General features: G+C 42.2%; 1 protein-coding gene across 7 annotated transcripts in view; it reads left to right on the plus strand.

Moving 5' to 3' along the window:
- zfhx4 (zinc finger homeobox 4) overlaps window positions 1–12,852 on the plus strand; it is a 100,868-nt gene that overhangs the window by 47,897 nt on the left and 40,119 nt on the right. For all 7 annotated transcript variants that reach the window (XM_081601978.1, XM_081601977.1, XM_008396124.3 and 4 more), the window contains exon 6: window positions 10,010–10,244. In XM_081601978.1, the coding sequence (XP_081458104.1) occupies window positions 10,010–10,244 (235 nt within the window). The remainder of the gene's footprint in view (window positions 1–10,009; window positions 10,245–12,852) is intronic.

The following is a 12,852-nucleotide window of genomic DNA, read 5'->3' on the forward strand; positions in this document are numbered from 1 at the left end:
GAGTTAATTAGGTTTACTTTTGAGATCACCTGACATTAAAACGTGTGCTTAATTTGTATGGAAGTTGTCATAAAATCGTTCGATTCAGCTGTTTCAAACGTTGCATTAGCTCTGCAATTGTATTTAGATAGCACCATCATGCTCTAACCGCCTTATGATTCTATCAGGATATTGATATGGACAAAGTTGAACTGAAATACTCCTCAACGCCCTTCCAAATCAATAATCAATCGATTGGAGGTAATTGTGCTACTCCCTTGGAACAATCCCAAGTCACTCTCTTTCTGGGCTCCCCACCACCACCACCACCATCCCCAGTCTCACACTCTCTCTGTCATTATCAGCATGTGTAGCCGTATTCGGCATTTCAGCATACCAGCTGTAATTGATTTTAACCATTAGGTGCTCAGTGAATAGATAAGTAGTGGGAGATATTCGATTATACGGTGAGAGAGAGGGAGACAGGGATGAAAAGAGTGCGGGCAAAGAGGAGGGAGAAGGATTTGGGGATGTTGTCAGAGAGCTGTGGAAAGGGGAACTGACCTGTCCTGCTGTCTATCCGCCTCTACCACAGGCCCTCCATCTTTGCAGCAGCACAATACCGCTGACCTCCTGTGAGTTCAAGCAGCTTAGTTTCTGCGAGGTAATCCCTAATGCTTTGAAATAGACCTGATAGAAAGCCCACTTACTTGTTCAGGATTAATGTGGTTTGTGTGGGGGTGAGTGGGTCCCGAGTTCTCCACACATTCTGTTAAATTAACCCATTGGAATTATTATAGTCCACTCTAATTGTGGATGATAGCAAGTGCTGTAAACTCGCACTACCCTAAGAAGTCGGCTGGTAAATAAGGATCAGCAAACTTATGTGACGCTTGGCCTGTCACGTCTGACTGTTTCTGCTGGGATTTACCTGCGAGTGGCCGGTCCGCAACAAAATCTCTGTTGCTCCGTCGCTTACAGGAGAACGCCTTGAATCCGAGTGCTTACGATTCGCCACTCTTTCCTTTCTCATCTTTTCCTCATTTTGGAAGCGCTCTAGGTTAAGACTGGGAATAGGAGCGGAGGGGGTGGTGGGCAAAGGCAAACATTTGAGTAATCTTCAAAGGCCCCATTGGTATGTTGAGTGGACGCTGGTATGCGGACTGTGGCTGAGGCTTTTTCAGGACAAAACAATATCTTTCTTTTCGACGGCTGGGGCCTGGGCAAACACCACCAGCCAGGCCATTCTGCCTAGTGTTGCCAGTGCTATTGGCTTAACCCCTCCAGTGACTCCTGCAGAAAACATAGAGGTCCCCGTGTTCTTAGCGCAGCTCATCGTTACGGGTTTATGGGACTGATCGGAACATCCGAAGACTGCTTCGACTGCACGTTTCCGTGGGTTTATGTAAGGAGTCGGTAAATGTTCTCTCAATGTGCTCGGTGATAAGCAGTTGCTATATAAGTCCTTGAGTTTTGAAAGAGGTGGGCAAAAGAGACAGAGATGGCTGCCTTTTGTAAAGAGAGAGATCAAGTGTGCCATCTTGTAGGTCAACTGCAAGGTATTTGATTTCCTGTGGAAATATGCAAAATAGCTCCACTGAAGAGGTGCTTTCATTGTGCTTTTTCCTACAGAGCGCCACTCTAGCGTGGGCTTTGCATTTTTTGCTTATTTAAACGGCGTATGCCCAATAAGTGACACAGAAAAAGCGTCAGCCATCTTAACTTTACTTGAATGTGCTGAAGTGTAATAATCACGGACGCTGAAACTTCATTACGAGTTGATTCCAAAGAGGCATCTATTGGAAGTTATTTTGTAGAGTCGTTCCGTGTAAACATATGCAGTGAAAAGTCTGTAAAGTGTTAGACGGAGCAGTTGTTTATTCGAAAACCTTATGAAAAGCAGTCTGCCATTTTCTGACAGTTTCAAAATGAATTCCCTTTGTCCAGTCATCGCCAGCCATTTTCTCACGAGGATCCACCACAGGGATAATTTACCCCATTTCTCTGTCATTAGCAGGCCCTGGTATTAGGCTTGTGTTTTGTTCCCTGTACCTTTTGTTTTGTGCTAAGTAAAACCATGCGACAGGGTTGGGGCTAAATGGAAAACAATACTCCCCTTCACAAGCCCAGGAATGTGTAATTAGTGATTTGAACCCAGCTATGCTCGTCTAGATTCTCCCCTATCTTTCCCTCTCTCTATCTTTCCACGTCTTGTTCTTTTGTTCTTTCTGTCACAGATTTTCCTGTTTTGCTTCACGTCTGCCCATGTGTACTTCTCTCATTGTTTTTTTTTTTCTTCTTTGGATACTATGCAGCAGCAGGGCCTAATAATGTACACTGCGGACAAAAGGCTTTGCAAAAAAAGCAGTGATTCTTCTTTTTTCTGAAGTGTTTTTGTTAAATTGAACGAAAATACCAAATTTGAAGCAGTGTAAAACAATGTCTCTGATATTGTTGCCCGAAAGCGTAACCCTCTTTTTTTCCCCCATCTTTGACCTCTCCTTGGTTCTTTTTGTGATATGAAAATAGTTAGGCTTGCATGAAAACCATACAAGCCTGTGTGCTTGGAAAGTGTTGAGGAAAGAAATGCACTCCAACTAGTAGTTCAATAATCAAGGATTTTGTGATCTCTGTCCCAATGTGAGTCAATGGAGAAGATAATTGCAGCCGTTGATAGTGTAGGAAAATGGTGAAGTCTGGTCAGTCTCACCTGCCAGCAATGGAGACAAGCGGCAGCTTTTAGACCCTAATGGGCTAAGGTCAGGATGGTTAATAAGGACTAAGTGGCTGAGCCACGCTGTCTAAATCTAATGCTAATGTAAATACTGATCCATTTCCAAGGGGTGATGGAGGTGAGTTGACTTTCAAGACTCAATACACACATGAGCCAATGAGGAAGAATGCACACAGGTGTGTCTGTTTTCAAAGATGGATTATTTCCATTTGCATGGCATATAGTTGGTGTGATACATGGAGAATACAGTCCATGAACTACAACTACAATAACTAGTATTTTTACAACATTTTGTTTTTGTTTGTTTACTTATTTGTGAGAAAGATCAGAAGAAACTAACACCTCATTATGAAGTGGAATAAACAGAACAAATGGTTTTGTTTTACTTTTTTACAAATAAAATCTGATGTGAGGCATGATTTGCATTTGTGCAAAGCCCTGAATACATTCCAGTGAAACCAGTCGTCATTAGAAGTCAACTACTGAGGAAATAGGGTCCACATGTTTCATTTAAGTTCTTTATAAATATGGCTGTTATGTGCAGGGCACAGAGGTCACAAATCTGGCCTTTATGCAAAAAAAAGCACCAATAAGAAAGCAATAAGCCACAAAAGAGACGCCACACAAAGATGCTCTTTGCAGATGAGAACAAGCGTTATTTTGGCTTGAATGCAAAACACTATGTGGAGGGACATTAACACTCCTCACCACATATAACGTATTAACCCCACTGGTAGATGCATCATGATTATTTTTTTCAGTGGTTGCAGTAAAATTGGACTGAGTTGATGAGAAAATGTGTAAAACTAAGTACTAGAAGTTTTTTTTTTCAAAGATTAGCAAAAATAAAAATATGCCTCCAATATATCAGCTTTTATTTTTTGTTTGAAAAACTTCCACTTTACAAATATTCAGTATTATATATTGGTAGGTCAAATAAAATCCTGATAAACGTAAGAACTGAGACAAAATGTACAAAGGAGTTATTAATATGTTGTTACTAGAGATGTGCCGATCAGGTTTTTTCTTGCCGATTCCGATCACCCCATGAGGGCAGATCACCAATACAGATCACTGATACCGATCACATAATTCTTATTTTTTTTATCATAAACACTACCGGTTACATTATGTGGAAAAAGGAACCATGAATTCACCTTAATTTAGACAAAAACTTGTTTTTAATAACTTTTTCCAAGAAAAAAACAAAACAGGCATTCTGCAAATTGTACTGTTATCGGTAATACTATCTTTAACAGACTGAAAACATGAAGGCTCTGAAGAGGCTAAATAATGCAAAAAGTTAAAATAAAACCTCTCAATATTGCCAAAAAATTCAAGTATAAAACTTAACATTCAAAGGCAAAAACAGGTTCCATTACAATAAACAATCCTGAGTTACTGAATGAAAACTTCCTGATAGAATGGCGGCTAGCTGATTACTGCTAGTTCTGATTGGCTGTTTCTGACTGAGCAGAGTAATTATGCAGAACAGGGAGGAGATTGATTATTTTTTCAGAGATTATCTGTCTCATGTTAGGACAGCGAACGTTTTAATACGTGTGTAAAATAGATTTTTTTAAGTTAGATGCTGCAGCTTTAAGCAGAGGTTCGGTGTGAGAGTCACTACCAGGTGGAGCAGAAGCGTCGCTGCTTTACCTGCTATCTGATCCTCCATATGTCTTTTTTTACTGCAGTGAACCTCGATATAGCCAAACTCCGTCAAGTAGGCCATTGTTTTTATGCCATATTAGATTCACCATGTTGATGCATTTTGACGTGCTTCACCCCACATGCTTCACCCCACGTGCTTCAATTTTCTGCCGCAACACGCAAACTTCCCCAGTCACTCAGTGCGTTATAGTTCCACATCGCTTAGGATTTGTTGCTGCACGCTTGCGCAGAGTGAAGGAAAGAGGAGACCATCTGCACAGGCAGGCTGAGAAATGAGATGCAGGTGATCGGTTTGTGTGATCGGCAACAAGAGACCATGATCGGCGATCACCAATCATACACTTTTTCACGGAACTCGGCCGATTATGATCGGTGACCGATCGGTTTGTCAACTAGATTGACACACCTCTAGTTGTTACATTTTCTATGCTCTGGTATGGGTTGGTTTTATGGGATATTGTGTTTGCCTTGGCTAGAGACAGTGTAAGAAGACAGAAACATAGTAATTCAACCAGAAGAGAGGTCAGAGAACTATGGCCTTTAGCCTGGATGTCAGGGCAAAGATACTGTATGTTAGGGCTACAACTGTGTGTGAATGACTGTGTGTGCATGCATGTGTGAAAAGTTCAATAAAATGGAAGTGGCCTGCATGTTTGTATAATTTTCAACAAAAGTTCCTATAGCTGTTACCGTTTTTTGCTGACAAGTAGCAAAGTAAACCGGAGACAGACTGGAAAAATTAGATAACATTTAGAAGAAATATTCAGCAAAACCTATTATAATAAGTCATTGATTTCTTTGCCCAAAATAAACCACCTACTTCGCTTTGGATGACCGAAGCGACGTTCACCACCACGCCGTGTCTCGCAGACGAGCTTCGAAACCCAAATCACATGGTGGTTGCTCGGAGGCAGAGCTGATGAGAACGGGAGAGGCAATTTAGCAGCACAAAATATTATTCTCTGCATTTCTGAAAATGCCAGATAGTGAAAAGTTCAGCAAAAAGCCAAAGGTTGGGATGTTAAAACAGTTTTTGTGTCACTTCTGTGTTTAGAACACACATTATAGCTTTTAAAAGCAAAGAGAGAGAGGGGTAAACTTTGAAAATGTGTATACAAATTCAGCAGTTTATGCGCCTTGTTGTTTTTGTGCCTGCGCAGTGCCAAAACAATGTCAACATACGTCTGTTACCAGAGTGAAGCAGGGTGGCACATACCTGGGCCTTCAGTGTATCCTTTCAGCGGCGCAGGCTGCCAGCGGTTCCATTGGCAATGATCTTGTGTTACATCTATGTCTTGGGGGCTGAGTGGCGGTTAGCAGTAACATGTGTTAGGGAGGTGGTAGCACTGATGGAATTCTACTCTTGGCAGTCTTCCAGGCAGTGCTGGTATGTGTTTAAAATACTTTCAAGGAACAATGCATGCTTTTGTAGTTTACTGGTCCAAGTGGGGCTGTTTTTGTCTCTGATGGCCCCCGGGGGCCCGAGGGGGTAGCACCGGAAGCTGGTAGCGCTTCTAAAAGAAGGTATACTCAACAACAAGCTCCAGGGTTCTGCTAAAAAAAAAAAAACACTGATAAAAGTCTGTAAAGAGGCTTTTTTTTATTTCCACAGTGTTCATGTGTATGCTTTCAGCAAACTCAAGACGACGGCAAGAACGCCGATTCTTTACGTATAAAGCGTGTACGCACATGCTCCGACACTCACACTGGTTATTAAGACACAGCTGCTGTTGAAGAGCATTCTTACTTTCAGTATGTATTCATTAGCTGCCTGGTTCTACACTTAATGACAGGAGAGACTCATGTTTGTTCTGAATGCGCTAATTTGTCATTTGGTTTATGGAGGAAAATGCAACCCCACTGCTCTGCGCTGCTTTCAAAATATTTTTATGATGGCGGCGAACAAATCACAAGCACACAAAAAGACACACACAAAAAAAGAGCGGATTGAAATTATAGACCAGCGCCGAAATACACTTATGAGGTAAAATGAAGAGTGGAAATTACCCATGCATAAAAACCAAACACACAGAGCCAGAAGAATGGATGGATTGAAACCTTATCCACACACACACACAAACTCGCGTTTTTGTGTGCACAGAGAGATAAAAGAAGTTGTGAAAAGATGTCTTTTGGCTTGGCTTATTAAGAATTCAGTTAATGAGGCAGCTTTGTCACCCCAGATAGAACAAATGGATATCAGACAGCGGCGCAGAGACTCTCCCCACAAATCCTCGTGAGTGAGTGAGTGAGCGAGCGAGTGGAGAGGAGGTGCGTGCACGCATTTTGTATGTATGTGTGTGTGAGGAAAGGTGTTTTGTAAACATTTCATTCTGCATAATGAATGCGGTCCTCTGTCATCCACACATAAGCAGACACAGCAGCAGCAGCAGAGGTAAAAAAGAAAAAAAAAACTACACAGGGGAGCCTCCTTTACCTGTCATATTGGCTCCCCTCCCCTCGCCTCACATATGCTGCAGTGAGTGCATGCGTGTGTTTGCGTGTGTGTGTGTATGATTGAGCGTTGACAATATTGTGCTTTTGACAGGCGAACAGGAACTCATGAGAGTTGTAATTTGTATTTCATTTATATGGTGGGTGTGCATCCTCCTCCTCTGTCATCCGTAGCCATCTGTGCCATGTGTAGGTCCACCCGGGGAATGCTGTTTAGCTGATCTTCATTGGCCCACAGGGAGTGTTAGCTTATTTGGTTGTTTGCCAAACACTAATCCACAACAATTAACCACCAGCCACTTTGGAAAGGTGCCATATTGACATCGATGGCCCTTTTTCTTTTCTTTTTTTTTGAGCCATTCTACCACATAACACACAAAGACACTCAATACAAATGTTCGTGCAGCGCAATTCCAAACAGACAATCCTTCCACAGCATAAATTACATACACATTGCGAGCAGACGCATAAAAACGCAAATCCAGGAGCAGGAACAGTGTGTTTGTGTGTTTGAATACGCATTACACAGCCCACGCCTGGCAGGAGTCAAAGTGCTCCTTTAAAAGTTCATAAATCATGGATGGTTCTGGCCTGTGATCACCAGGCCGCCTGCGTTTCTGGCCCGCAGAGTTCCACGGAGCGACAGACAGCCTCTAGTTTTGGTCTTAGACAAACCCTCTGGAATGTGCTGATGGGGAGAGAATTAATATTTAGCCTAAACCTATCCGGCAGCCTGGTTCAACACCAAGTATATCATTCGGCTGCTCCCAGCTGACGCCTCACATCCTAAAAACCTTACAACATAAGTTGAGGGATGTGTGGTGTTTTAGACCGCAGCTGATGGATATGCAAATGTTAATTTTGACACTGTGAAAATTCTCTCTCTGGCCATGCCTTAAGGGGTAACTGTAAATAATAAGTTAGTCTTTCAATAAGAATCTTACTGGAGGCATCTGCATGGAACATGACTGCCTTTAAAAACAGTTTTACAGCACTAACCCCGGTCGCTTGGCTCTATAGTAAAATATGGGTTTTAATGTTTTAAATCTAAGGTGTACAAATGTATGTTCTTAAATGAAAGCATGATTAAGTGGTGAGACAATTTAAAAATGCAGTTACTTAAGAAAAATATTGTAGTTTTCCAGTTTTATTTTATTTTTTGCTCTGCCAATTCCGATTTGTGAAGAAATGCAACTCATACCATTTTATTGATCTTTTTAAACAAAGAGAAAATAACTATGGAGTGGACATTACAAAGTATTCAACAACATTAGTTAAAGATCATTACTCTAAAACTTTCAAAGACTTTCCAAATCTTACACGATGGACACAATTTAAATTTTGCTGAACTCCATTTACCCTTCGTGTTATCTGCTGAAAATCTTGCTCTCTCATAGTCGGAGTGAAAGAAAGCACAGTCTCCTTTTAGAAACCCGTTTCTGAAACCTTATTCTGCTTCCTCTGACCTGGTAGCTTCTACATACAGTCTCAGCAATAAGAAACTGTAGAGTTTTTACTGTGTCGCATTTCTCGTGACATAATAAAAAGATTAAAGGTGAAGATATTACTGGTTCACTTTACGTAGAACACATTGAAAGAGTGTCCATCGAGAAAACAGTAATTGCATTTTTATGCATTGTGTTGAGGAAAGTCTTAATTTTAGAGTCTAGATTCTAGTTAGAATCCATTGCCGTGCTATTTGGGATGGTTGATAAAGTTTTGATTTCAACAAAAGCACCGAAAATATGTAATATTCTTGCCTTTGCCAGTGATAAATGCTTGTTTGCTAACGCAGCACACGTGTGTGGTTTCTACAGAAAGGCTCAGCAGTCGGGTTCTCCTGTAAAAGAGGGAGGGGATGAAAGAAAAGAAGCAAAGAAAGAGAGGAAAAGCAAAGGAGGACTCCTTTCACAGAGAAACAAAGATAGCTGTAATTAATGGCCCTGAGCTCTGGACTAGGGGAGCTTTCTTCTGACAACTCCGACTTAATTAAAACTTAAGACTTCTGAAAGGGCCCTCTGACTGCGAGGGGACGTCCCACCGTCTCGTGAGAAAAAAACCTCGCTAGATTCCCTACAAAAGGAAAGAAAGAGGGAGAGACAGAGAGAAAAGATGTGTTAGCGGCTGTAGCTATGTTGCTAATCCCTGTTTGTCAAAGGGAAAAATGGGAAAAGGGGGGCGGGGGGTGTTGAACTCACACACCTGCGCCTCACTCCTCCCTCCACACACATGAACATCCAAAAATCACACACACGCATACGCGCAAACCCTCCTCCTTCACGTGCATCTTTTTTAAAGTCTCTCCTTGCTCTAAATGAAATGATGCAAGAATATGAAAATATTACCTGTCTAAGTTTTAATTGCACCATGAAAGAAACATCTTCCTATAGGAGGATACGAGAGCCGGTTACCGCACATTCACACACTCACGCACACACACGCATACCGCTGTACGTATTAATTAATGTATGAAGCTCTGCACCTGTTTCTCACAAAGCACTGTGAATAAATCTTAACAAAGTAGAACCAACCTTCATGAGCCACCTCTGTGTATCTGTCTCCATGCTTTGCTCTCTTCTGCTCCCTGCGTCCCCGCTCTCCCCCCCCCCAGTCCCCTCCCTCAGCAGAGGATCAGATAATAAAAGCTTGGCCTGCTCTTTTGTTTTTGTGCATTGTTCATTAGCCCGGCAGCAACAACAGAAGCACACTTGATATGCTTGGCTTGACTGGGTGTATGGGAGCAGGGCAAGGTGGGATGGGTGGTGGGGGGGTGGTGGTGAGGTGGAGGGGGTTAGCGTGCATGTGGGTTCATGCACCTACACAACACAGAGGGCGGGACAAGAGGTAGGGGGTAGCTTTGCATGGCTGCAATGCCATTAAAGAGGCAACTGGAAAATTAAGGGCTTGCAACTGACAGCACACGTTGAATGAGAAACCCCCACAGCTGCTGACAATGAGGAGAGCCGGACAAAGTGCATGTGGCAAAGACAAAACACAAACGCGGACTTAAAAAAAAAAAAATCTTTAAAGTCTTTCAATCACAGGAAATGTGTGCGGTTCGTTTTAAACGTCTGTGCAAGGGGCCGCTTTTGCGGGCTAAGCATATTAACCGGGGCCCGGTGTTTTTGTGCGACTTGCTAATACCCGTTCCTCTTCTCTGTTCCGCAGCACTTGCAGAAGCAGGACAGCGCCTACAGTCAAGAGTCATGTGTCTACCTCTGCACTCTGTGTGACTACTCCACCAAGGCCCGCCTCAACCTGGTGCAGCACGCCCGCTCTGCTCGCCACCAGCAGAATGAAGGCCTGAGGAAACTCCAGCTGCACCAGCAAGGCCTGGGAGGAGATGACGATGGACTGAGCCTGTATGAAATGTTTCAAGTCAAGGAGTGCCCCGCCAGCCCAGGTCTGTGCTTCACACAGTTAAACCTGCTTTCTTATGTTTTAGTCATTCCAACTTGGATCTATTAGGTTGTTTCAATGGAAGCTTATCTTTTACATACTTTCTTTTCTTTTTTTTAACGTGCTATTTTTTTTGGTTCTATACACAGTTTTGTCAGGAATTGTTTTCTTTATTTGCTCATATTGCCCATCTTTTATTCTAAACATGCACTAATCAGAGTTTTGTGGCCAGTTTCCAGCCTGTGGTCTTTGTAAAGGTTTTTTCTGCCAATGCAGATTTTGGCTGGTTCCTATTTTTGTTTGAGGAGAATAATGTAATACAAGACGCATTCACTGTGTTCTTTTTCTACCACTTACGCCTAAGCAATCATTGACATCACAGTTTTTCCTGAGAGACAGTCGCTCTAGGTAAAATTTATTGTTTTACCCTTATATCTCTTTATTATATTTAAAGACAAACACACTATGAATTTGTATTTCAAACTGGGAAACTCTGGGATTTTCAAAAACCTGCCCATGTTCCAATTTCAGCATGTTCAGTGACAGACAGCGGTCGGAATCCAAAAGGATAAAACAGGAAATTAGCTCCTCTATCTTCAGCCTTCCTGTTACCTGCTTTAAATTTCTCCATCTTTCCGTCTCTCTCTTTCTGTACAAACATAACTGCTTTATTTTTTTCATTTTTAACTAGATTACCATCCTTCAGCTTCCCTTGCCTTAGTTAAAAAGAAGTCACTGAAACAGAAAATTGTCAAATTCAACCCTGCTCCTCTCAGTCACAACTTCAACACTCTAGAGTTGTCGGCGAGACCCGGCTGTGATTTTGTTTACTGATTGGGTAAAGTTTCCGTCATCCGCCCCTCAGTCTGGGACGATGAAGATTGAAATCAGCTGATTCCGATCAGATGTCAGTTTCTCAGTACACCTTTGTTTTTCTGTATTAATTGTTACATGCTCCTGCCTTTATCCCCTCTTTTCTTGGGCCTTCGCATCCAGATCACGTCTCTCGATGCAGACCCGTCCGTTTCTCCCTAATCTCCCCAAAATGAGCATGCTGTTCCCATTAGGCTGCTGCACTTATATTTGAAACACACAAGCACACACCGTCCCATGCGTAGGGACATCCCAGGCCGGCAAGTAGTCTGCTTATGAAATTTCACCTTGGGAGGATCTCACAGAGGAAGGCCCGTATATACACACACACACACACGCACACACACACACACACACACGCATACACACGCATGCATTGCTGACACACACTCTCATGTATGCTATGGCTACACAGTCTCTCCCTGGAGTGAGCTTTCATTTCCTTTCTCATGACCAAAGCAATTTGGCTTTCATTTAAGAGTCTCCGTCCTGCCAGCAGCTAATAAGTGTAACAGAACTGTAAAACATTCAGAGAGACAAAAAAAAGGAAAAAAAAAAAAAGATTAATCGTTTTTTTTTTTTTTTCTTCTTCTTCTTTGAGTGGGGGTTGGATGGTTGGTGAGGGGTTGCAGGGTGTAAGAGGAGGGGGCTGTGCTTTAATTTAAACCAGAAGACTGAGTCAGGGTCCATTATTTAGTCATCCCTATGTTAATGCTGCTGGGAGAAAATGAGTGCTTAACTTGCTTTTGCTTTGCTTGACCTGAAGGAATGGGTAGAGTGAGGCGGAGTGTTGGTGCAGGGGGGTCGAGGTGGGTCCCACGTTTTCAGCAGAACTTCTGCACACCATTATGCCATCCATCCATTTCGTGCGTGTGTGTATGTGCGTGTGTGTGTGCATATTTAAAGCAGTGCACCCCAAAGTATCCTGTTTATACTGTGCCTTTACTCCCAAAAACAGATGGAGGCTGAGACTCACTAATATGTATGAATCAGAACACACACTCACACGAACAGGAGAGAGGAGAGGAGAGGAGATTTCAGTCCTGAAATAGGAATGATGCTGGCGGACGTTTGGTTTTAATTACACATGGATCAAAGCTTTGGTGAGAAACAGGGTGCAGCAGCAAAACATGCTTAGATAAATCATTACCTTACATTTTAACTTGGCCCCGCCATCCCTCCCTCTTTCTCCCTCTCTCCTTTTTTGTCCTGCTTGTTGAGTCTCCCTCCGACTCCTGCTCATGTCCATTTTTTTTTTCAGTCCAAACAGAAGCTTTAAGCCACTTTTAACATCACTGGTTAGGTAACGCAAGCGGGTTTTGAGGCTGTCAAAAGCAATGTTTGCCTTCTGCACCTCTAAAATGCGGCACATTTGTTGCTCGGACGTTTGCTTTCGCCACAGCTTTGAAGACAAACAGATCCAGATTGCAACACACAGGATGCTAAATCAGAGTTATTTAGATGCATATTTTGCTGTGTATTTTCACTGAACAGATTTCAACATGGTTAATGTTTCAGTTGCATTATTGTATCGGCATAAATCCTCAGTTCTGGATATAGATCAATTAATTATTAAAAGCAAAGTCTGACTTAAAAAACAGAAAAAAAACAAGATTAGATTTTCCCACAATTTCAGGCTAAAATTCAGAATGTCCTTTTTTTGCTTATTTTGTAGAGAGACCAATTCCGTTGAGTTTTGACTTGACCTACATATTTTTGTTTTATTTCTTGTGAAAATC

This window comes from Poecilia reticulata, chromosome 20 (genome assembly GCF_904066995.2).
Source record: "Poecilia reticulata chromosome 20, P_reticulata-male-v2, whole genome shotgun sequence".
Taxonomy (NCBI): Eukaryota; Metazoa; Chordata; class Actinopteri; order Cyprinodontiformes; family Poeciliidae; genus Poecilia; species Poecilia reticulata.